General features: G+C 41.8%; 2 protein-coding genes across 2 annotated transcripts; both read left to right on the top strand.

The window, feature by feature from the left end:
• The first annotated feature begins 1,337 nt into the window (after positions 1 to 1,337).
• st6galnac (ST6 (alpha-N-acetyl-neuraminyl-2,3-beta-galactosyl-1,3)-N-acetylgalactosaminide alpha-2,6-sialyltransferase) lies at positions 1,338 to 17,488 on the top strand. The gene is made up of 10 exons (XM_031743830.2): positions 1,338 to 1,465; positions 2,524 to 2,865; positions 7,721 to 8,015; positions 13,126 to 13,291; positions 14,410 to 14,584; positions 14,687 to 14,825; positions 14,914 to 15,017; positions 15,767 to 15,850; positions 16,098 to 16,197; positions 16,545 to 17,488. The coding sequence occupies exons 2-10, from the start codon at positions 2,738 to 2,740 to the stop codon at positions 16,713 to 16,715; spliced, it is 1,362 nt and encodes a 453-aa protein (XP_031599690.2). The 5' UTR covers positions 1,338 to 1,465; positions 2,524 to 2,737; the 3' UTR covers positions 16,716 to 17,488.
• Positions 17,489 to 20,714: 3,226 nt separating this feature from the next.
• Positions 20,715 to 26,021, top strand: LOC116323486 (zinc finger protein OZF-like). Its single transcript, XM_031743831.2, has 2 exons — positions 20,715 to 21,155; positions 23,088 to 26,021. Exon 2 carries the CDS (start codon positions 23,136 to 23,138, stop codon positions 24,486 to 24,488), a length of 1,353 nt encoding a protein of 450 aa, XP_031599691.1. The 5' UTR covers positions 20,715 to 21,155; positions 23,088 to 23,135; the 3' UTR covers positions 24,489 to 26,021.
• The last annotated feature ends 718 nt before the right edge of the window (positions 26,022 to 26,739 follow it).

The raw sequence follows: 26,739 nt of genomic DNA, 5'->3' as shown, positions 1-26,739 counted from the left end.
TTAAGCCAATCCGGTCCAGGCCCTTTTTCTGTCCCATTACAGCCGACCTCCTGCGGATGTGTTGGATTTATGCTGGCTGAGATTCTGTTAACATGTCTAGAGAAATATTCCCACTATTCTATTAGTACAGTTATGCAATAACTAATAACAATTAATCCTCTCAGAAAATAACAGTGTGTCAGGTGATGATGGTCAGCAGACCACAGTGGCTGTGCTGCCAGGGGCCTGACTGAAACGACGTGTAGTAAAGTGCAGAGTTGTTTTTTCAGTTGTTTTTTCATATTGTCAGCTTGAAGGTGGAGCTTCTTGCTTATTTCCACCCATCTCATACTTTGATTGAGGAGGAGGAGGGAGTGGGTGGGATTTTTCCATATTTAAATAGGGCAAAAGTTTTAGCTTTTAGCAAAAGTAAGAGTACTCATGCAGAACCATATACATGCATATCACTTTAGCTTTATTTATGATAGCTTTATCTATAATAATAAAGCATCTGATATTAGTATTTTAGTAACTAGAGCTTTAAAATAATGCTTCTGAGTAAAAAAAGTTCATCCAAAATACAACTGATTTATACTAACTCACATCCATGCACGAGCGTTTCTGAGAGTCGATACTGCAAAATAAAAAGCGAGCTTTATTTTTAAAAACTGATTCACAAAAGGTACAAAACTAGGAAAACAAGAAGATAGTGGAGAAAAAGGAAAAAAACAGACAAAGCAAGGTTAAAAAAAACTAGACAAGGGCAGATCAGGAAACAAGACAGATGACATGAGAAAGGAAGTGACAGGAAGTAACTCCATGAAGACAAAATCAACATGGAGATGGAGAGGTCAGAGGAGCTGGAGTAACTTGAACCACAAACGAGCAACAAAATCACACAGGAAGTGTCAGGGAGTCTGATTACCAGACACTTTGATTTATTATGGTTGCACTTCAAATATCCTAAATAAATATGGATGAGGAGGAGCCTCGTGAGATTTTCTTCACTGCAAGAGATCCAAGGAGAGAAATAGATGTGACTCAAATGGAGCTTTTCTCACTTCTGTAAAGGTACATGTAACACAACTGTCGTGACACATTTTGCACCATGCCAACCACAGGAAGCAAATGTTAGAAGGCTGCATGAGAGCTCATGCATCAGGGCTTTTGTCAGTGTAGACAAGCTAATCTGTTTTCCTCCCAGTGTTTCTGAGCTGCCTGCTCATGTCTCACTAACTTTATTGCTGCCTGCAGTGGGTTCCCTCCCCTCTTCCTCCCCTCCTCTCATGCTCTGGAGTTCACGGGGTTGACCAATTGCCAGCAGCTGTTGCTCATTTCACAATGGTCCCGCCCATACAGTGCAAGGCTGGCAGCACAGCCGCTTCACAGTAGATGAGCAATAGAGAGCTAAGTTAGAGGAATATGTCTCCACTGTGAGCACCAGAAAGGAAACACTTAGAGCAAGGAAACAGGAGCTCTGCTGCTGGTGAGTGAATCTTCATGTTCTTCATTTCTCAAAAGTATTAAGAGGTTTTTTTTTAGGAGGTTTTTTTTGGGAATCTTTTTCTGGTATCTTTGCGGTGGTTTCTGTTTCTCAGAGTCCTCTCATTAAAGGAAGGCAGATTGAGTTATGATTTGTCACAGTCTGATGCATGTGCCTTTTGTTGCATGTGTCTTTTATATTTTGCTCTAAGTCTCTGTCAGACATGTTATGAATTACTGGATCACCTTTGAGATGTTTTACTGAGTAAAAAAACTCCAGTTTTGGGGCGTGGAAGTGCTCGTTGCTCCGTTATAACTGCTATCAGAGATGCTGGAGTTTATCACATTCTTTCCATTCCCCATTTAGCCAGAACTCCCACATGCCTAGGAACCTGTCTCTCTCTCTGTCTGTCACACACACACACACACACACACACACACACACACACACACACACACACACACACACACACACACACACACACACACACACACACACACACAGAGAGAGAGAGAGAGAGTCATCAGTGGATGTATTTATCAGTTTCTGGACTTTTAAGAAAAGCAGCTCTGGACTTGAGAGAAGTTTAGTGCGCAGACTGAGTTTATTACAGAGGGGTGCTGCTCACCGCTCGGTGCTAATGCACCTTCTTCTGAGAGTTGGAGAAACATGTTGAGTTGACCAAAGCATGAATAATGGCGGTTTCCTGTAAGATAACATTTCTGGCTTCCTGTATTTTTCAGCTGAAGCTGTCGTCATCCACCCCCCCAACCTCCTTTATTTTTTTATTTTTTTTGCTTAACAGATTTTTCATGCGTGAAGCTGCAGTGTTTCCTCTCTTTTCTGTAAGAAGACTGTAAGAGCAGGAAGTAGATGAGTAAGAGCAGGATGTAAAAGGAGATGAAGATTGTGACCCTGAGCTTTGTGTTCAGGGGCATGAAGGCAAAGACTTCATTAAAAAGGGATTATTTGGCACTCTGTTGACGCTGAAAGATAAAGTTTCCCCTCCTGAGTCTTTGCCCTCGTTCCAACTCTCTCTTTCTATCTGCCTCTCGCTGTAGCTGTGTTGAGAGAAGCTCAGAGCAGAGCCCAGATCCTGTCGTGGGTAAATCCCCTGCCGTCGACACTCGTAGCTGCCCTGTCGAGCAGCACAGCGTTTTCTTCGGCCTCCATCCTCTTGCTCCTCATGTTCCTGGGAGCTGAGCGGAGGGCAGGGCGAGGAGACGCAGCCTGCCAGCCGGAGTCACACGCACCGTGATTGGGATTGGGACTGGGATGGGGCTGCACAGGAGGCTGCTTTTTGCCGTGCTCACGGTCTCCTGTGTCCTGATCGTCTACATTCTGGCTTTGACCCTGGAGAGGCCTCTGGTGCCTCTCTACGACTTGATACAGAGGGCGAGCGGGTGAGTTCAGACTTTCACTTTGACTCTCAGATATGATAAGATGGACATGAATCTTCTTTGATAAGATATGAATTTTCTTTGACTTGTAGACATTTTTGTGCATCATCTTTAAGCTTTTGGGGCACACAGGAGTTCAGTGATCCTAAACAAATGATTTAGATTCAGCTCGTCATGTTTCACCTGCTGAAGATCAGAATAAAGGGGAGACAAAACTTAAAGTTGCAGCTCAGGCCTGAGAGGGAAAAGTTACTAAGTGTCACCTGATGACGTGAACAAGGAATTAACTGCCAGGTGTGGATTTCAGGAAGGCAACCCAATATTTATAACATGTGCATTTGACCCTTTCTTTAAACGTAGATGCTATAATCAGCAAGGCAACAATACCTCTGATGAAGAAAGACACCAATGAGTTTATATAAACTCCAAGATATGAATATGAATGAGTATAAATATTGGTCTGCTCAGTCATGGTTAAAAGCTGAGTTATTTTTGGTCAGTAAGGAGATTTAAATGCATGGCATCCAAACACGTTCGAGGCTCTGAGGGAAAATGGGGGACCGATGACACATTTGGGATGTACGTGATGAAAATTTGACACTTTTGAGCAGTTAAAGTACAGAAATTGAAAGCTTGCATATTTAAGCAGGTTTATTCTGCCAAACAAAAGCTATGAAAGCAGCCTCAGATTAGACTCAGTCCTAACTCGTTAAACCTGATTCTCATGTCTCTAACCATGCGGGCACAAAAGAGGACGTGAGATAAATCATGTTAATATGTATGTTCATTCAGTCGTAATGATGCTGAAGAGGGAAAGATGAAGAATTAAAAGCAACAGAGAAAGCTCGAGAAGCCTCGCTGCATTACACGTCACGATGTTCTGTTGTCCGTGGACTTGACCGGTGCTTTCGTTTACATCACCGGTCCTGAATTCCCCAAAATAATCAAGACATTTAAAAGCAAAAACATTAACAAAGAGTTGGGGTCAGTTTCAGGTCCCCTCGTACTTTATTCGAGGATAAAGGTGCAGCACATTTAAAAAGCCACACTTTCCCCTGCATCTGTAAACCATTAAGAGAACACAGCCATAAAGTGATTCACATGATGACCGGTAATAAAATCTTAAGTACACAAACTGTTAGGCGGACAGTTGCATCAGAAATGCTTGCAGAGCAGTTAAATATGTAACACATTTAGTGCTGCGGAGTACGAGTAGCCGAAAGGAGCCAACCTTTGGACTTCATCAGGGTTTTTGAGCTTCTTTTGGGCGTGGCCATTTGTTGTCACAAAACTACTGTTAAAATCACAACAGGTGAAACACTCGCAGCAAAAAGGCCATAAAAAAGTGCAAGAAGACATTTATAATACTCGCATAATCTTAAAACAATAGATAACTCTAAAAACTAAATTTTATTGCTGTTTATTAGTTTTACAAATTCTTCTGCACTCTTAAACAAGGGTCAGGGGATGCCAGGATGTCTGTCATTGGATATCCTGGGTACGTGGAAGCCCTGAAAAGCTTGTCTTTTTAATGTTTGCATTAAGAAGAATACAAATAGAAATCTAGAGACTGAGATCTGCCTGTATTGTTAGAGAAAAACCTTCTTATTCAAGGTGCAAGAAGGGTATTAAGAAGTTAAACATTAAGCAGCAAACACCAGCTTATCCCAGCTCTACTCCCATGTCCCAGTGTTTTTATATACTGGTGTTACTACCAGCACAATACCTGGAAAAGCACCAGTACATGAGGAGCATTATAAGTGATTCCCACAACATCTGCCCCATTCAAATATCATATGATGTTTTTAAAAAATAAAAAAAAACTACGAGTCTTTAGAGTTACTGATGTTGTTGCTGATAATAATGTTTTAAACTTCTTTATCTTTAAAGATATTTTGTCTGCATGACGTTGTTCTCTTCCCGGTCAAAACTGGATCTGCAAAAGTAACAACGGATGCTTTCCAGTCTGAACTAAATTTATGCATTTTTATCTTTTTGGATACGCATAAAGCTTCAGTTTCATCTCAGCTATTTAATCATATAGTTAAAAACAGGAAACTCTGTTGATGTGAGTGGGTTTTTAAACGGGATTGGCTTTATCCACTCTCAGCTCCCCCAGACATGCACACGATTGGACAAAAGGAGATGTTAACACCTAAAAGGAGCTAAACATGACCAGTTAATTCACCTTTGTGTGAAAATTGGGTATTTATCAATATTGTGCACGGAAAATATGGTGCTACATACCTCTTGAATCAGTCGTCTGGATCGTATTTTCAAGCTAAACATTAATATTTTGCCTTCAGTTAAACTCCTGCATTTTCCATCCTGATAATGACACTGCCTAAGACAGAGCTGAGTGTTTCCCAGAGAGTTTGTAAATGGAATTTGGTACAGTGATTTCCTTGTAAAGGGGGGGAAAAAAGAGAAGAAAAGGTGGCTTTCCCTCCCTGAACACTCAGAACACGTCATCTTCAGACAACAGTCCACATGCAGAACTGTATTCCGGTCAGACGGTGCAGTGAAACTGGTCTGAAGGGTTAAACTCTGAGATCATAAGTGGTACGAGGAGTTTTCTGTAACCAGCACTTATCCCCCTCCCTTCCACTTGTATCATTGTGGTTTCAACAAAGGAGCCACACAGCGCTCCGGCCGCACTAATGAAAAAAATCCCCAGGAGTTATTTCACTGGAGGTGGTCTCTCTCACACACGTATGTGAAATGTAAGCTTTGTTACGATGGGCAGCGGTCCAGGTTTAAAAAGCCGACGGGTCCACATTAGATGCATTAAATCAAGGGGGTGGAGAAAAGATGGCTACTTTCTAAGGGGGCTGTTTGAGACACTCAGGAGTGAGTGTGGGCTTTTTGGGCTCAGAGGTCTCTGATTTTAAAAGATCTGAATGCCTTTTATAAGAATCACCATGTGAATGTCCTCTTCACTCGCCTGCAGGTGCTTTAGTCTGGAACTGGAAGTTAAGATCAAGAATTTAGACACTGAAGCAAAAGATATTTTACAGCTATTGGTGTTAAAAGCCTCATGTAGAAATGTGAAATGGTCAAAGAGCAGAAAACTGAAATCCCCATAAGATACACAGATGGATTAAGGCACAATGGGGCCCTGTGCACAGAGAAGTAAAAGGCCCCAATTCCCACCTTTGAGACTCCTCATGATGACTGATGGCTGCTTCAGTCTTTTTTTATTTTGTCTGTTTTGAAGTCAAAAGATGACTGCTCCTTCCAAATGCAGTCGTTTATATTTGGCAGTACTGCGCAGTGACACCTGCACAGAACAGGAAACCATAAAAGATCAAATTAAATATGTACCGAGTCCAAAAAAGACCCCAGCAGCTGTGGTTTCTGTGCACGCTGTGTAAACACAATTGATTAGAACGATGAGTTAAGCAAACCTAACAGGGTGGAACTCTCCCACTCTTTTATTAATTTGATTCTGTTGTAGAAGTGTGCAGTTTGTCCTCTGACTGTAATGTGGCATTTAGGGTGGGCCTCTCCTTTCAGGAACAATAACAGCTTCAGTAAATGTGGTTACTAATGTTTTGCCTCAATTTGCGTTGTGGTGAGTTCCACTTTGATAAGGTCGGCAGAGCAATGAGGGAAAAAATGGCATCCATGCAGGACTACAAGTTGGTATAAAAAGAGGCGCAGGGGTGGAGGGGGTTGGTTACCAAGCAGCTTGCAAGCTCAGCCAGGAAAATTGGACTAAAATGGTGTAACCGGATCGCCCTGTACGAGATTCACCAACTGAGTATGTCAGCATCGCTCTGCAGCGATCCTAACTTGTTGTTTTTTAAAATCTGAGCTTTGTGACTCTGAAACACTTGATAAAGACGTCCAGAGGCTTCCTGATATTTCAAATAATGGTCAGCTAATGCTTGATGCTCAGAGAAAACTAGAAAATATTGATATGACAGGATATTATCGTTAAAAGCAACAGAGCAACCACCAGGCTCATAAAATAATTTTACCACAATTATCGCAATATCACATCCACGCAGGATTTTACAGGAAGAATAAAGCAGAAGTTTTACAGTGAGCAGTGAGACTTTTACATCTCATGACTTTGGTTTCACTTGTAGTTTCTCCTTATGTTACCAGTGACTTACCAAAAATAATATTTACCAAGAGTAAGGTGGGGAAACACTGATATCAATACTCAATAACTTAACAGAGTAAAAATATCAGTTTTTATTATTGAAATCTCTGTGTTGGCTCTTTCCACCTGCCTAAATATGATCTCTTTCTGCCTTTCTCTGCTTGACAACATCACAAACTTTGGATTAATTATCTTATGAAACATGACATGTAAAAGCAACATTTGATTGTGGGAGACTTTCACTATCTGTGGTTGTAAATAAGCAGCCGAGTGAGGAAAGCACAAATGCTCTGACGTGAAAAGACATGAACAACAAAAGCTGGGACTTTGTTGACTAGGCGTCAACTTTTTACTTTTGATGTGGGCGTTTTTGCTTTGGTTTCACTTCCAGGATTATCTTAAATATGAAAAAAAAATCATTCCAAGCACTCGAACATGTGACATCTTGTTTTGTGGATTAAATGGGGAAAAAACATGCTCATGTACGTAATAGTTCCCTTCATCCATGCAAATGCACACATTAAAATGCACACAAAGAACCAGCTTGTGCGTTACGATAACCCCCACACCAGTTTTTAATGTCATAGCTCGTGTATTTGAATTTTTGAATATCATATTTTATTCTGGGCTGCGAGCTCTTAAGGAACAACAAGCACATTAATTGGAAGTTGAAAATAAAATGCAGCTGTCCTTCGACTCTTATATGTGTTGCATATTATGTGTCGCTAACTGTTCTGTCTCCTGCAGCGTCTCATCCGAGGAGCCTCTCCACGGGCCGAGCAACGATGCCCACTTGACCTTCCCGCCCCCAGTGCCCAGCTCACATCCAGACAGGGATGTAGGGAATTTATACCTAATGCATCACAAAGTGCAAAAACCACTCCTGGCTAACGAGACATCCAAGTCCAGATCTGATGATGCCAATAACAAAACCAGGATCGATACCAAACGACCTACAGTGAAGCCTGCTCGGCCAGCCAAACCTACAGACCCTTCCTTCATAGGAGACTCGTACATGAGCGCAGACGTCCCTCCACAGACGGTGAGTTCTCCTTAACTGTGCTCAGTCTGCTGGCTTTGATTTCATCTGCTGCTGAAAATTAAAACCTGAGAGCAAAACATTTATCTGATTTCAGCAGCTGTCGAAGAAATGTTTGCTGTTTTTAATCCAGGATTCTGAAATTGAACCGGTTTATATGCCACGGGCTGTTTTCCCAGATTGGGTGTGGTGTAATTACTCCAGGTTAGGGTTATGTTTTTGATTAAATGTGTTCAGTCTCGAGCTGAAACCAAAGAGGTTCACCAAAGCCCTGTGGGTCTTTTAGTTTTTAGACTTAAAATGTCTTTAAACCTTTCCCTGCAGTTTGAGACTTTCCTGGTGTGCCCTGCCCTTTCTCGGTAGATTGTGGGCCAAAAAACGGCCCACCTACTTGGGTATGTGAAAGAGACACTTCCATTACAATTTCTGCTGGTTTGTGAAGATGACATGTTGCTGTCGCCACCCCGTTAACCACAAGTGGTTGGCATGAGAGCACACCTTGTTTTACCCTCATTCCGTACTTTGGCACGCACAAGGATGAATTTCTGACAAATTTACACCCACGGGCCCTCTGTGGCTGTGAACTGTTGTAACAGATCATCTGTGTCAATGTCTCGATTTGTAACAGTTTCTCTACTTTTGTGGTCTTGTTGCGCTTCTTCTCTCTTTACCGTGCTGTTCTACATGACGTACAGGATGCAATGTTTGCCTGGGTCCTGCATGTAGCCCTGCAAAAACACTCAAAAGAACTGGTCAACATGTAGAACAGCGTCAGATGACAGGAAGTGAAACCACATGCACTGATGCACAAACATATTTTCTCATGTTCAGCTGACATGGACATCATGCACATGAATGTAATTTGGCCACAAATAGGAGCCCATACTCTACCAAATGAGTGTCATGTTGTGTTCAGTGAATGTGCTTTCTACACAGTTTGGGCACTCGAAGCACTTTCACCCATTTATACAGCACTGTTATCTGTGGATGTGCAGGGGAAAGCTCAAGAGTTGGTATCTTGCTCAAGGATATTTTGTCACGTAGACAGTACGAGCTGGGATTGATCCAGAAACATGCGAACCAATAATGACACAAACCATAATTTCCTTAGGGATTAAAAAGTATTCTGATGTGACTCATTCATGTTTTAAATAAACGTCAATTAAGCTCTTTGAGACAAGATATCAGACTCTCATATTCACAAATCCACACAAATAATAAAGGTATAGCTTTACGGTGACTGACTGATGTGGTGGGAAAAACACCAAAAGGTACTAAAAGTTGTAATTTGAACCCTATAAACAAGCGGGGCCCATCACATGACTTGGTTTATCATCCCTGCAGCACTGTCACACATCTGCTTTTAGTCAGAGCTGAGATGTTGTCATAGGGCGGCTGCTATGGTTACCAGGTGGATCTGTTTTTTTGTTTTTTCCAGTAAATGTTTAGTAGAAATATGTGTCATGTCTTTTTTATGGAGCCTGACTTCCACATTTCCTCACCATGAGCACAAACTCATGGTGTCATGAGGATGGAGAAATGCAAAAGAGATTAATTATCAACTCTGGCTGTCATGGATGAGATTGCAAGATTTTGTAAGACTTTAATGATATAATGATCATAAATCATGATCTGTGCACACACTGTAGTTAACGATAACTTTAACAAAGACCATGGTGGAGTACCCCAAAGGAAAAGTGAAAACTAAGTGGAGCCATTTAAATCTGAAGCAAGAATACAAAATCAGAATCAGAATACTTGATTGATCCCCAGGGGAAATTATTTTTCGTTACAGTGCTCCATTATAAACAAACATTAACAAAGACAGACAATATACTAACTCAGAATAGCACAATATATACAGGCATATCTGTCTGTCTGTCTGTACGTCTGTACGTCTGTCTGTATACATAAAAGTCACTATTAATAAATAGCTGAAAAAGAACGTGTGCAAGAAGGGTGTAGCTGTTGCAGTAAACAGTGTGTTAAGTGGATGAGTTGTACAGGGAGTCGGCCACAGGCAGGAATGATTTCCTGTGTCGTTCAGTGGTGCTTTTCGGTAATCTCAGTCTCTCACTCAACGTGCTCCTGTGACTGACCAGCATGTCATGGAGTGGGTGGGAGGTGTTATCCAACATTGTCTTTATCTTGGACAACATCCGCCTCTCCGACACCACCTTGAGGGAGTCCAGCTCCATCCCCACAACATTACTGGCCTTACGAATCAGTTTATCGAGTCTGTTGGCATCTGCGACCCTCAGCCTGCTCCCCCAGCATGCAACAGCAGAGAGGATCGCACTGGCCACAACAGACTCATAGAAAATCCTGAGCATTTTCTGGCAGATGTTGAAGGACCTCAGTCGCCTCAAAAAGTAGAGACGACTCTGGCCCTTTCTGTAAAGTGCTGTGGTGTTTGTAGCCCAGTCCAGTTTATTGTCAATGTGTACTCCAAGGTATTTATAGTCCTCCACAATGTCAACACTGACCCCTTGGATTGAAACAGGGGTCAAGTGTTTCCTGGTCTTCCTGAAGTCCACGATCAATTCCTTAGTCTTTGCCACGTTGAGCTGCAGATGATTCTGCTCACACCACGTGACAAAGGAGTCGAACACAGCCCGGTACTCTGTCTCATCATCCCCGCTGATGCATCCAACCACTGCAGAGTCATCAGGAAACTTCTAAAGATGGAGGTCTCTGTGCAGTGGCTGGAGTCTGTGGTGTAGAGGGTGAAGAGGAAGGGGGAGAGGACAGTCCCCTGTGGTGCCCCTGTGTTGCTGATTACCTTGTCAGACACACACTGTGGGAGACGTACATATTGTGGTCTTCCTGTCAGGTAATCAACAATCCAGGACACCAGAGAAGCATCCACCTGCATCGCTGTTAACTTATCTCCCAGGAGGGTCGGCCTGATGGTGTTGAAAGCACTGGAAAAGTCAAAAAACATGACCCTCACAGTGCTCGCCGGCTGGTCCAGATGGGCGTAGACACGACTGAGCAGGTAGATGATGGCGTCCTCTGTTCCGAGACGAGGCTGATAAGCAAATTGAAGGGGATCCAGATGTGGTCTGACAATGGGTCGCAGCTGGTCCAGGATGAGCCTTTCCAGGGTCTTCATGATGTGGGAGGTCAGTGCCACGGGCCTGTAATCCTGGGGGCCACTGGGACGTGGCGTCTTTGGAATAGGGACGAGGCACGATGTCTTCCACATCACTGGTACCCTCGGCAGACTCAGACTCAGCATAAACAGTTTATGAAAGACTCCACACAGCTGGGGGGCACAGGGGGACTCACTCCGACTGGTCCAGCAGACTTGCCTGAGTGCAGTCTCCTCATTTGCATCTCAACCTGGTATTGAGTGAAGGTGATGGGTGGGGGAGGGGTGTCAGGAATCTCACAGGAGGCAACAGCACCATGTGGAGAGGGAGGCTGGCACAGTGGTGTGGCTCTGGATTCCAGGCTGACCACAGGTGAGGTTGTGGGGGTGTGAGCAGACACTGTGGTGTCGAATCTATTGAAAAACAGATTCAACTCGTTAGCTCTGTTCTCACCTCCCTCAGCTCCCCTGCTGCTGGTTGGCCTGAATCCAGTGATGGTCTTCATGCCCCTCCACTCCTCTCTCATGCTGTTCTGCTGGAGTTTCCACTCCAGCTTCCTCCTGTAATTGTCCTTAGCAATTACAAAAACAAAGCTGTACTGATTAATGAACATCAAGATTCAGGCCATGAATAACATGACGAACATAAATGGACTGCAGAGACGGCCAGAGAGAAGACGTGATCGAGATAAAGTAGTTGATGGATTTCTTTAATTATTTTTATGCCACTGCATCCATGTTAGAGGTAAAGGTTGGATATTATTGGCACTGCTTTCACTTAAAAATGCTGCGGCACAGGAGGCGTGCCTGACATAAAGAGCTCTGCATGGTAGTGCATCAGTAGCATGCAGGTGTTACACACCTACCTGTTGTTTCTGTTACAGTTTACTGCCATGTTCCAGAGAATATGAAGATCATAACTGACAAATGCCTTTGTAGTGATACAGAAACCTATTCAGTCATGTTTCCTAATGGTGCATTTTGGTGTTGAATGTTTTATTTTTTTCTTTGGTTTTTATCTGTTGAAATGAATGCTTTCGATCCGGCCTCAGGACAGGATTTACTGCCTTGAGGCAAATATTTGGTAATAGCTTAGTTGACAGACAACACAGGTTATTTCATTTTTCCTCTGAGGCTACTGTTATTGTGATATAGATCTCTATATAAGAGATCTATATAAATATAGATCTCTAAAAAATATGAGGTCATAGACGACCCTACGCTGTCATTTTGATCTCTAAAATAGCGTCTGCTCTCTGATGGTTACCCAGCAGCCAACTGATATATTTAGTGAATCAAGTTATTAAGATGCCTAAACTGATAAGAAAGCAGGCGCCTGTTGCTCAGGCGCTACACCTTCATCATCCACTAACTGAAGCGCAGATGAATTGGAAGATCGGCGATTCAGTTTTGTTCACCAAGTTACTAAATAAAGAAGCTCGTGTGTGTGTTGAAGTATTTAAAGTATATGAATAAAGAGCTTTGTGACTGTGCATGAATGGCTGCAGCTTGCAGTATGAGGCACTTTTGAAGTGCTTAGCTTCCCTGACTGTCATCCACTCACTTTCAGTGGTTAGATTTTCTTTGAGTATCCTTCTCTGATAACACCTGCATGTATTTCTTATCTGTTATTTCCACTGTTTCACTCAAACAGAATATTTCTCCTCCACTAACATCTACTTCCTTGTCTACATGTATATACTTGTAAGTTTGGGGGGGGGGGGTTCCTCATCAGCGTCTGCCTCTGTGTGTTACATAATGCCTCATGCTGGATGAAACCTCCAGTATCTGTCCTGTCGTTAGCGCTGTTCTCTCTCCACTCTGTAATTACCAGGTAATTGCACCCAGTGAGACTCCTATTAGGAGGTCAATATTGAGGTTGAACTTCCTGCCAAGTGAAAGTAATGATGCTGGCTTCGTAATGATCGTGAGGGACGTGCAGTAACTGCATTTAGGTCTGGAGGTAGGAGGGTCTGCATGAGGTCTGATAACAGTTATGTTGTTATCTGCTCCAAACAGGGCTGTCCAGACAGCATCCGAAGTCGGGTGGAGGAAACTGAATTTGGGGCACGATTTCTGGAAAGTATTCCAGTTTTGCAGTGGGCCAAACACGTGACACCTGAACAGCACCGGCGTCTGAGCCATTATCCAGGAGCACATGGCTGGGGAGGGATCGATTACAACAGTGAGATTTTGATTTTATCTGAAATTTTTTCCTTTCATTTCACTGATTGCTACTTTTGAACTCTTCAGTTTCTTATGAAATGTATTTATTTTAGTTTTAGTGTAACATTCATGATGAAATGCAGCCATCAGAAATTGCAATTTTCCTCTACCCAACCAAATGAATCTTTCTTTTATCCTCACCTCTGTGTCCAGATTTTTATTCTTAGACTTTATTGAAGCAGCTTTGCATGATTCCATGATTCAAAATAATCCTTGTTTGTCTTATGCTGGGCCTTGGTGCACCCACTCATCATCCACCCAGTTCCAACAGAAATGAACAGCAGTGGCTTCCATATAAATACATCCACACATCAAAGAATTTTAATAAAACTGTCAGGATCCGACTGTTTAGATCAAACCTGAGCTTTTGCCTCATACTTACAAGACATTATCATTTGTAGCTTTGTAACATCCACCGTTCTAACAGCGCATGATGGGAAAACAAGGAAAACATAATCGGTCAAAATAGGTAAAATTCAACTAATCAAAGTTTCTTGAATTGTTTTTTTGTTTGTTTTTTTAAATATAAAACTGGATTTACCCAGTTCAATATGAGGTGCATATGTGTCCTGGCTTTTTTTTGTTTTTGTTTGTTTGTTTTATTTAAACATACGTTGACATACCCTGGTCCTGAAAATAAAAGCATTTAAATTTTATTTTGAAGAATGAGTATCTCATAGTTATTTATTATATAAAACAGACAAAAAACCCACAAAACTGAAAATGTAAATACAGTATTACACGGTAAATTTACAGTAAATGTACACCAATACATTCAACAGTTGTTTAGTCCCAACTGAATGATCCACAATAACTCTCTGGCAGGAAAATAGCCTCGTCTAACTCTCCTGTAAGAGCCAGACGTAGGACTACAAGTACTTCTGGGTAATTTCATTGAGGAAATGCTGGTCTCATCACAGCGAAGACTTTTATCATCGAGATAAAAGCAGCTTCCTGTCTGTGTGCCCACGTGGAGCCTCTGGGATTTTTGTCTGTTCTTCCAGTGACTGAATCTGTGTGTGGGTGCAAATATTAAACAAATCCTACCAGATTTAATCAGTTCTTCTGTGCCCACAGCGCTGGTGGAAACGCTCTCTGTCCTCAACTCTCCTGCTAACTGGCAGATGTTGGACAACTGGAAGGCTGCTGGCAATAAGTCGGAGTGCAGTCGCTGTGCGGTGGTGGGGAATGGAGGGATACTGAAGAACTCCCAGAAAGGGAAGGAGATCGACAGCCATCATTATGTCTTCAGGTAGGTTCTGACTCTGGTCAGAAGCTTCCTTTCATTAATAATGAAAATATAAGTAATGCTGTTTCCATTTATTATGTGTCTCTGGATTGTTGTGATCTTCAGGACAAATGGGGCAATCATTAAGGGCTTTGAGGAGGACGTGGGGTCTCGGACCACCCACTACACGTTCTCCACAAACACGCTGATGAATTCCATGTTGAGCTACGCAGGTGACGGGTACAGAGGACCCCCCGTATCTAAGGTGAGCACAGAAACTAAACATCTGTCTTTATTAAGCGATAATGTTAAAACAGTCTTGTCATGCTCGGCTGCTCCCTCCTCTCAAACAGGAAACGCGGTACGTTTTCCTGCCGGATCACGACCGAGATTACCTGCTGATGAAAGCAGTGGCGACGCACACCCTGGTGGACAGGGGGCGTGAGAAGGGCAAAAAGTAAGCAACACTTTACAGACTGCAGCTTCAGTCCTGTTTTCTTCTGCGTTACCCGTTTTTAATTTGATTATTATCAGCATCGAGGTCCAAGGAGTGGAAGCGTGCTGTGGGTTAGTCCACTAGCGGGAGTTCTCCAGACTTTATGAAGTTTTATCAAAGTTTTTCTTCGGACACAAGCTGCTTTTTCACTCACTTTCAGTCCAATTGTTGTATCTGAGGAACAGTCATTTCACCAGAGAGGAGAATAAAGGGCAGACAACATCCAAAGGCGAGCTTTGAATGTCCTTTAAGAAGCCTGGAGAGTATTTCTAAAGACTACTGAAAGAAAGAAAGCTGAATCACAGAGCAAAGACTGCGTTGAAGAATAAGTGTGGTCATAACAAATATTGACTTTCAAGCTCATTTAAATTGTACAAACTTGTTTTTTGCCTGTATGTCTGCAACTCAAGACTTGCACAGCCAGCTATATTTATGCAGAGGTGCAGAAACTGTGTCTTACTTTTTGGAAATGTGATTGCTGAGATGAAGCAGATGATATTTCCTGTAGACAATCTGGGCAACAGCAGATTAAACCTGATTAGTCTGTATTTGTTTATGTCGAGAGATCAAATATGTCACAAGTGTCACTGTTTATCAGGGATCAGTTCTTTGAATGTTAATACTTGTGCTCTACAGCAGTCGTGGTGTTTTTATAGTAACGCCAGGCAACTGCAACGGACAAATAAAGCTTATCCTTATTTCCTTCACAGTCCAGTGAAGTACTTTGGTGAGGACGTGTCAGCAGAGAAGTTGAAGATGTACCATCCTGATTTCATCCGTTACCTCAGAAACAGGTGAGCAAATCCTCACTTGTGAAAGCAGAGCTCGTGTTTCAAAAGCTGTAAGTGGGATTAAAGGAGAAGCAGTGGCTGAAACCAGAGAGAGCTGCTGAGGGAAGATCCCCACGCAGCCACACCGGGCCACAGAGGTCATCTTGTGTGTGTGTGTGTGTGTGTGTGTGTATGTGAGAAACTTCAAGCTTCAGTTCCTGAAAGGCTCACAGCGCGGGCTTATTCATGTTTTGTGATCTTCTTGTTTCAGATTCCTCAGATCTATGACTCTGAAAAGCAAATTCAAAGACATCTACCGTCCATCAACCGGTGCCACGATGCTGCTGGCAGCGCTCCACACCTGCGATCAGGTACATTTCCAACAGTCTGCTGTTTACTTACCATGAGACAAGGCCGTACTTGCCCGATAGGGTGAGAATGTTTTGACTTTGAGCAGCTGAGCTGCAGAAGCATGTGCTGCATTTCTGTTAAATTGCTGTGTTAAAAAGCCTCCACAGAGTTATGTTTTTGATCTTTACTGTCGTGGCAGCATGCCTTATGCATCGTGCCCAGATTCCATATCCGGTTAATTGCATGTTAAACCCCTTTTCCAGCCTGAGAAAATGAAAATGAGCCCAGAGGGTCAAATCGAGCCAAAGCTTGCATTCCACAGTTTACGTGTCACCAGATTGCTAATTTATCTGTCTTTTGATTAAAGGTAAGTGCGTACGGCTTCATGACCCCAGACTACAAGAAATACTCTGACCACTATTACGACAAAAACTATCACCCTGTGGGCTTCTACGCCAACCATGACCTGCGTATGGAGATGAATCTGTGGCAGCAGCTGCACAAGGCCGGCCTCATACGGCTCTACATGCGCAACTAAATGAGGATGATGAGAAATTTCATCACTCCATCTGCACGCGGATCACCAGCATATACGGGGAGACGGGATGTGCAGAAATGTGGGACTGTGCCCGTCTGAAAATGACACTTCACGACTTTCAGAAATAAACGCAAAACCAGCAGATGATTTCTTTACATGAAGGAAATGATGATAATTTTTTTTCTAAAGGACAGCTGCTGTTATTGTTCAGCAGGGAGATGGGATTTATGGGACTATTATTTGTTTTGCCTCTTTTTAAAGGAACCTTTCTGTCTTCGGATGCATTATTTTGGTGACTGGTAGGGGGGGAAATGGATCTTATTATGTTAATTTAAAAAAAAGAATCGATTTTTGGATTAAAGGGCCGGCTGGTCTGGACCACATGATCCTGTGACGGTGAATCGTATCGGTGTAAGCTGTGAGTCACAATCTTTAACATACTGTCAGACTGTTAAGACGCTTTTTAACAAGGAGCTCTCCTCCTCCTCCTCCTCCTCATTTTCCATCATACATGGGCTCTTCCAGTGTTTCACTTACCTGCTAGTTCAAACTATGAGGGGCAACCAATAAGAAGAAAGGTGGCTCGAAGGAAGCTAACGTGGTTAATTTCAAACAGAGAATAAACTGAGGGGCTGCACCAGTGGAAGATTTAAAAAGAATGGTATTTGTATAGCGCTTTACTAGTCCCTAAGGACGGTGGCACGGTGGTTAGCACTGTTGCCGCACAGCAAGAAGGTCCTGAGTTCAATTCCATCATCAGGCCGGGGTCTTTCTGTGTGGAGTTTGCATGTTCTCCCCGTGTTTGCGTGGGTTCCCTCCGGGTACTCCGGCTTCCTCCCACCGTCCAAAGACATGCAGCTTGTGGGGATAGGTTAATTGGATAATCGAAATTGTCACTAGGTGTGAATGTGTGAGTGAGTGTGAATGGTTGTCTGTCCCTGTGTGTTAGCCCTGCGACAGACTGGCGACCTGTCCAGGGTGTACCCCGCCTCTCGCCCTGTGACAGCTGGGATAGGCTCCAGCGCCCCCCGCGACCCTGAAAAGGATAAGCGGAAGCGAATGGATGGATGGATGGATGGATGGTATTTGTATAGCGCTTTACTAGTCCCAAAGGACCCCAAAGCGTTTTACACATCCAGTCATCCACCCACCCATTCACACACTGGTGATGGCAAGCTACGTTGTAGCCACAGCCACCCTGGGGCGCACTGACAGAGGCGAGGTTGCCGGACACTGGCGCCACCGGGCCCTCTGACCACCACCGGTGAAGTGTCTTGCCCAAGGACACAACGACCGAGACTGTCAGAGCCGGGGCTCGAACCAGCAACCTTCCGATTACAAGGCGAACTCCCAACTCTTGAGCCACGAAGAAAGGTTTATTTTGAACTGTGCTAATCTGGTAGACTTAAAAAATTAACTGTAAATCTGGGAATCGGCAGAATACGCCAGCTTTAGTTAGAAAGAGTTGAAACACTCCAGATATGCAATTTTTTTTTTTTTTTTAAGTGTTATTTCCTCTCTTTGAATAGATAGGCGCAGATTCTTGTCTAGTTAAAGAGGGAACTGATTTACTGTTGTAAAAGTTTATGATTGTTTTAAAATTATTATCTCTGCAGACAATCAGACAAGGAACTGGAAATTGTCCCTTCTACCTTGTTTTGTATTTATTTTTAAACCAGCAAACAACCAAAAAAATGTTTACTCTGAGAACTTTAGATCGTATCATACAATCAGTCTCTGGCAAAGCTCAAGTTATTATTGTTTGACACGAGACCGCTCTCGAGTTGGCACCGTGCTTAAAATATCCTGTCCCCGCCCTAGGTGAGCGGTCAGAGCACTGCTGGCAGTGACCACGGGCCATTTTATGTGTTTTCTTTTTTTCTGTGTGAGATTACTGTGGAATGAAAAGGGAAATACTTCACTGACTGTGACTTTAAAGCTCACTGCAACAGATTATTGAAACAAAGTAAGTATTTAGTTTAAGGGACTTAATTTATTCTCTTGTTTTAAATGTATTTTAATTTCTTTTTTTAACACTTAACTACACTTTGTGGCCTCTACTGGAGTTTCAGTGCCTTCAGTGTGAAACAGCAGTTTGGGTTAATAACTGTAAGAACTGAACTTTATTGCCAGACTCCTTCAGCTTGGACTCATCAGCTTCTATATCTGAACTGACCATGGGGGGGTCTGCCCTCGACTACATGGATGTACTGTCTTCAAGCTTAAAGGGGATTTTATTGTGTTTTATTAACAATGGTAAATGGCCTGTATTACTACAGGTTTGAAGTGAAAAGATTGTAACTAAACCAAAAACAGTCAAATCAGGGAATGTGTGTATTTAAAATTAGCCTTTTGTGTTATTAAATCAGTGCAGAAAAAGCAATGCAATATTTCCAGCATTTCTGCAAACTGTAGAGGGGAAGGGGACTTCTTGTTTATATACAGTGCAATGATTGTGATTTTATCCTTTTTTTAAAAAATAAAAATAAAATCCATATCTAAGTGAGTTTGTGAGTCTTTCTGTCATAACCTGAGAGTTTGGTCATGCTTTATTTTATAGCTTTGATTAATTTTTTCTACCAAAGATTAAGAGGAAGGTTCTAGAAATGATCATTTACTGTTACTAATTATAAAATGGAAGATTTATTTATCAGTCTGTTTTCTAAACTGCATTTTCCAATCCCGGGTCATGGGGGAGGTCTGGAGCTTATCCCAGCTGTCACAGAGGCCTGGACTGGTCACCAGTCTGTCACAAGCCTCACACAGAGAGACTATTCACACCCACAGCCAGTTTACCCAACAAGCATGTCTCTGGACTGTGGGAAGACGTCACGCAAGCACAAGGAGAACATCCAAACTCCCCAGGCAGCAGGCAGATTGTAACCCAGGAGCTGTTTGCTGTGAGGCAACACTGCTAACCACTGTTCCACTGTGACCCAGACAGCATTTGATATTCAGAGCTTTTCAGACATTAATTAGTCTTTAGCTGCCCTGCACCCTTGTATAAAGTCAGTATCATGTCTGATTGCACAGAATAGCCTATGACTTAATAACATTCAGTCCAATTTTATTTATATAGCACCAAATGACAACAACAGTCACCTCGAGGTGCTTAATATTTTAAGGTAAGGACACTACAATAAAACTAGAAAGTACAACAATGAAATGACCCCCTGTGAGCAAAGACCTGGTGACAGTGGGAAGGAAAAACTCCTTTTAACAGGAAGAAACCTTCGTCAGGACCAGGAGTCTTGCACCACCTTTTCCATGTCGTCCTGTTTTCTCCACTAAATTTTGTACACCGTAACATTTATTTTAAAGCTTTAGTTACTTCTATCCTAAAATCTCCAAAATTCTAAGTACCAAAATATATTAGCTCTATAAACATTGAAAATTAAATATTACTTAATGCATAATATCATGATTCTGCATAATGAGCATGGTTTCTTTATTTTGCTCCATTAGAATTATGCTGGTTTTGGCTGCATGACAGCCAGAAATTTGTGCCCCAACAAGCACTGAATGATTCTTTCCATCTTTTTGAAACAAGTCTTTTAAACTAAATTACACATGTCTCTTGTGAGAAAAATATCTATTCTTTAACTTAAGATCTGATATGACATATGACCTCTAAACGTGCCATGCCACCTTGCTGATTGCATTGAGAACCCGGCTGTGTGCCAACACATGATGTGTAAATGCATTCGTTTGGCACAAAGCCATCAGCTAAAAAAAAATGAAAGAATGTTTTCTCCAATTCACAAGAAATATCCCCTGCCTTTAAGCCATGTTTATAGTTTATTTGTTCATGCACAAGTAAAGCATGTGATCTATGTCATATTTATCTTTACCAGAGATCTAGGTAGGCAGGAAGCACTGAGCCAGACGTACAGTATGTGGTGAGATTTGGTCACATGATGAAACCATGAGTCTGGCACATGCCACTGTTTTAAATTTACTCATTTCACATCTGCATTCTATATTTAGACTATGCATGGCCAAAATAAGTCCCAAGAACCATTACAAGCTTGGTATGATCTCAGTCTGGACTGGATTACTGGATTTGAAATAGTCTTTAAACCATTGTTTAATATGTTTTATTTAAATTTACACTCATTTTTATTTGAGGTTATCGTTATTTTAAATGAACTTTTACTTCAAGATATTTTTTTGTCATATTGAGTGACATACCATTCCACTTGTACGCCTTTTAACCGGCGCCAAAGGTTTCAGTTCATACCCCAATCCAGAAGGTGGTGCTAACGCACCTGAAGTCAGCTCGCCGTGCAATGTTCACCAAAGAAGAGCAGCAAAAAGGAGACAATAAACGAAGTGGATCTTCAATACCGCAACACTGAGACGGTCTTTTGAATAAAACCCAGAGATTAAACCCCTCGAAGTCTATCAGCACCAGGAGATCGATTAAAAACGAAATCGCTGGTAAGAAAAATCAGATTTAACGTGGAGTGACTCTCCGGGAGGAAACGGCTAGCTGCTAGCTCATCGTAGAGGGTGGATGAAGGAACGAGTTACACGAAAACGGAGCATCTCATCTCTTGTTAATCCCAAACGGCACACAAACGACAAAAGACCACAGTTTGGCTGTTTAGTAGTTAATTATGAACTATTAACGCGAATGAAAAAGGCGGAACCCAATAGCGAGGATTGAAGCGGATACCCGGACGGTTTACAGCGCGCACACAGCCAAGTTATTTTTACAGTAAAAATTCTTTTTTTTATTCAGTCTATGAGAAAAACTGCGATGAAACGCAGTATTGGGCGCTTTTGTGGTTTATATAGGCCCGAATTAGATGAGCTGCGCCTGAATTGCGGACCGCAGAAGGCCGCAGCCGCAGGGGGGAAGAGAGCAGCTGGCGAGTCGGACGGGTTCCAGCTCTTTGTCTGAACCGGAAGTGCAGAAACACTGACATCCTGTTGAGGCCGATCCCCCCCAAAATTCATGGTTTTGTTTGTTTTTTAGACTGCAGCAAATCCAGTATTATCTAATATTATCGTACTTTAACAATTATTAGTAAACATATGAAAATACAAACAAATGAAGAAAAAAGGCACCTCAGAACTTATAACATATCCAAGTAAAATGAAGGCCTTCTCTATAAAGGACAAGAAGTCATTAATCTGGTGATTTAACCTAGTTTATTCCTAGTTTGTGCTCTGTGTTTCCAGCAGTGTAAATTATCCATGTTTTTATAAAGGTATAAAAACATGACACTTCCACATTATATTAAACTGAAACTCTGAACATAACCTGCTCCCAACAATTTGTTTTTATTCTGTTCGCTGCAGATTTGGTGCTTTTTAAGGGTTTGAGAGTAAAGAATAATATATAAAAACAGAATTCAAACATAGGCTTATGTACAAGCAAGTACAGTGTAGGTTAAGATCAGATGATGCTTATAAAACAATCAAATTGTTTGCTGTTGAGGAACTATATTTATTATTGATGCTCATCAGGGAAACACAAAGACTTTAGAAGCTACTGAAAATCTTTAGACCCTCCCACTGATTCCCCAGAGGTCTGCAGCAAGTACCACAAAGTAGGATTTTGTATTTCATACCCCTAACCCTCCAGATTAGAGATCAGCAGGTATGAAATCTCTGCCTACTGACCAATCAATTCACCATGAAATAGCGTCATCATTCCTGGAAGATCTCTTGGACCTCTGTGTGTGAACGGTAGAAGGTTCTAAAGAAATAAAAACAACTTTATTCCTTGACTGTTTTTTTTTTTGTTGGTAGCAAACAGTTTTACAATTTCATTGTCTCACAAGCATTCATATCTGATCCTAAAACAGGACATGTAAACTGTACTTCCTGATCTCATACTAAATTTGTACGTAGACTGAGCCTATGCTTGAATTCAGTTTTTATATTTAACCTGTACTCTCAAATGAGTCTGCAACTGAGAGTAAAAACTGAAACTGCTAGGAGCGAGCAGGTTTGATTTAAATCAGCTGGAATCACCACATTTTCACTGATTCTTTTCTTTACGGCATGTTTTCTGTGTGCAGTTTGTTAAGCCATGCTTTTCATCACTAAATAACGTGAAAACTGTGACTTGCTTTGTCACAGGAAACTGTGTGTATTAATTTGATGATTTAGAAAATGTACAAATGTTACGCTTGATACTAATCTGCTGCCATTTATCCTGATCATCAGTGTTAGGAAAAGTGAAAAAGCCTTCAAAATTGATGCTCAGGGAAAGAAGCACAAGCATCATATTGGCTTTACTTTTTTATGGTTAATGCTACATTTTTGTTCAGCCTGTTAAATTAAAGCTGAGAATCTGCTCCTCAGCTGGATTTAACTGTCGAAACAGTTGCATCCCTAACTTGTTCTTGTTTATCTCAGTTTTTACTGCAGATGTTTAATACCTGTCGGTGATTAAAGAAGTTCCCCATGAGTGAAACCCCAGTCTGGACCAGCATGAACCCGGAGACCCTCCACATAAAGGAGGAACAGGAGGAAATTTTGACCACCCACGAGGAACAGCAGAGTAGTGGTCTGGAGGAGGCGGATATCATTAAGGTCATAATCACTGCGGTTCCTGTGAAAACTGAAGATGATGAAGAAAAACCTCAGTTCTTACCCTTTCATCAAAGCCAAGCTGAGGACAACAGAGATACAGAGCCTGAGAGCGATGGACCAGAACCGAGCAGTGACCCGGATCTTCAAAGTGAGTTTAAACCTGATGCTGATGAAAAGGCTTCAGACTATTCTGAGACTACTGATGAGTCTGGACCTGAAAACGAAGACAGCGATGGCGGCTGGAAGGAGGGCAGGGCACTGGAGTCAGACTTAAATATGGATGTGGACTGTAATGCGGCAAAAAAATTCTTAAGCTGCACTTTGTGGGGTCAGCAGTTTATCTACAAGCAGTGTCTTCAGAAACAGCTGACATGCCATTCAGGACAAACTCCTTCCAGCTGTTTGGTTGATAACAGCTGTGAGGTAAAGCAAAACGTAGATTCCCAGGTGGTGGCACCAACAGGTGTGAAACAGTTTATCTGCGAGTTGTGTAGTGAAGTATTTTACCGAAAGTCAGAATTTAAGAGGCACAAGAAAATGCACAACGGGGGCAAGGCATTCAGTTGCGACTATTGTGGTAAAGGATTTAACCGGACGTCAGATCTCAGGACACACATGAGGGTCCACACAGGTGAGAAACCATTTAGCTGTAGTAGCTGTGGACAGAGATTCAACCAAAAGATACACCTTAAGACGCACATGAGAATTCACACCGGAGAGAAGCCTTTTGTTTGCGAGGAGTGCGGTAAAAGGTTCAGCCAGCAGGGAAATCTGACAACTCACATGCGAGTCCACACCGGAGAGAAACCGTTAGCCTGCGAAGACTGTGGGCAAAGGTTTAACCAGCAGACGCATCTTAAGGCACACATGCGAGTGCACACAGGAGAGAAACCCTTTCAGTGTAGTGACTGTGATAAAACGTTTAAACGAAAGACGCACCTTAAGACCCACATGAGAGTCCACACTGGAGAGAAACCTTTCGGTTGCAAGGACTGCGGTAAAAGGTTTTACCGAAACACAGATCTAAAGACTCACTTGAGAGTCCACACGGGAGAGAAACCATTCGGCTGCGACGAGTGCGGCCAGAGGTTCAACCAAAAGACGCATCTTAAGGAGCACATGAGGCTTCACACGGGAGAGAAACCCTTTCACTGCAACAAATGCGGCAAGAGATTTAATCGTAAGACGCATCTTAACTCACACATGAGAGTCCACGCAGAATGAAAACGTCACGGCTGCTCGGTTTGTTGTAAAAGATTATTTGGCGTGTGGAGGCAGGTTTGCAAGAACCACAGCATTTTTTTTAATTGTCCTGTAACGTTTACGTTTTTTAAGCTTTCTTTAGTGCGTAGTTCAGAATATTTTAAACCAAATATTTGCTTCATCTCCTGGATGTTTAATGAAATACTAATGCTGAGGCTTCTTTAGTTTTCCTAAGCTAACCTCAGGTTTTGTTATTTAAAGAACTCAAGTAGAAAACAACTGTACTGTTACTAAAAACACTTAATTTAAGCCTGCGCTACGTATTAACTCTCTGTTGGGCTCTGTTGTATGTCAGTCCACACCAATACTTGTGCTCGTACAAAGACTTTTTTTATAATGTATTTTGATGTTTAAGCAGTGAGTCTGAATGAAACTAATCTGAACAGAAAACATAATTTAAAAACTGTTATGGTCGATTATTATGGTAGTCCCTATTAGAGGTGGGCGATTGGACGAATATATCGAATATCGACGGATAGTTTTTACAAGGATGATTTATTTATTTGTTTGCGCATGAGTAATTTTGCTAATAATGATGGAGCTAATAGAAGCAGTCAACAGAAAAAAAAAAAATAATAGCGCTGTTTTAACAGCACCCTCTTTCGTCTGCGAGCAAATGCACCCTCCTCAGAGAGCGCCCAAATGCTTGTTGATGGAGCTGCAGAAGCTGATGATAGCCTAGCATACTCAGCCGAATGGTGGAGATGTACATTATCATGCAAGTTAGCTGTGTTTGAGTACTTTGCTCGCACTATACGTCTGCACAAGTGGCACACCACTTTGGTTACATCATTAGATTTACCTCTTTCATCTGGTTTAAAGCCAAAGAAATCCCAAATTGGCAACTTTTAATTTTTTTAGTGCTGTCAGCGTTAACGCTCCGTCATCACGACTAACGGGATTAACAATTAACCCATCTGGAGCGCAGACTGAGTCAAAATCCCTGAAATGTCTCTGTCAATGCATTTCGGCAGTTTGTCCAAATTTTGTTCATTCTGCGCTCCAGATGGGTTGAGAGCCTTAAACATTTTAATCGTGATGACCGCTTTTAAGTCGTGTTAACACTGACAGCGTTTTGGGTTTTTTTGGAAACTATTCATCCATGTTTGGACTTCTTCTGTGTTGTAAACGTGCACGATTACATAGCCCCGCCCATCAAAAAGTCTGCTCATGTGAATATATCGCCCATCGCCGATTGTTGGACTAACGATTGCCAGTTGGAAAATTTTTACATATCGCCCAACCTTAGTTCCTATGTAGCATCACTAAACACATGTTTTTTTCTTTTACTATGTGCTACTGGCAGGTTCACTGAAAAATACTACTTTGTAATATAATATACATTTCAGCCAATCCTGTTTGTAAAATGTACGTACTGTAATGTAAATGACTTTCAGATTCAGCTGCCTGTTGACGAGAACACTACTACATGTACTGCTGTATTTGCATGTTGTCTCTCAAAGTGTTTTATTAAAGGTGTGTTGCTGTAACGCATCAGAATGTTCTCAGACTTACATTTTTGTTACAGTAACAGGATGTGATTCCTCTTCTTCAGTTTTTCGGTGTTTTGGTGAGACTGTCCTCCTCAAGGAAACAGCTGGATTGTTTTTGTTTTTTTAAATTAAAGCTGTCATTAGGATTTGTTAGATCTTAAAGGTAAGTGCAAAATATTGGCATCATTCAAAATCCTGTAGCCTTGAGACCGGAGGAGCTTGTTAACATTTTCCAACGCTACCCAAATGTTGTTTTAACAAGTTTATCAGCATGTGAGGTCGAGTCATATAACCTTCATTGGACGTAATAATATCAAATATTTGCAAAGGACTTAAAAACAATAAAACCACACATTAAAGATGAATACATGATCCACATTATACGAGTGGGCAAAAATGAGCTTTTGACCTAACTAAAGCTAAAGTTTAGTTAGGTCAAAAGTCCATTAAAAAAAGGAAAATCCAAACTATAAATGCTCGAAAGGAAACAGGCTATTTGTGCCCGGTGAAGGGAATCAAAGGAACAGCTTATATTAACTAAGCTAATGACAAAGAGGAAGGAAAACTATGCAAAGAGACCAATGACTATCAAAAGAAGAGTTAAGCAAGATACAAATAGACACTAGAGGAGGCTAGAATAATAAATATGAAAATATAAATAATAACAGAATAATCACTCTGACCAAAAATCAAAGAAGATAATCTGTTTAGAAAAATGA

Source organism: Oreochromis aureus, linkage group 8 (assembly GCF_013358895.1).
Source record: "Oreochromis aureus strain Israel breed Guangdong linkage group 8, ZZ_aureus, whole genome shotgun sequence".
NCBI classification, from domain to species: domain Eukaryota; kingdom Metazoa; phylum Chordata; class Actinopteri; order Cichliformes; family Cichlidae; genus Oreochromis; species Oreochromis aureus.
This window is presented reverse-complemented; position numbering and strand designations above follow the sequence as displayed.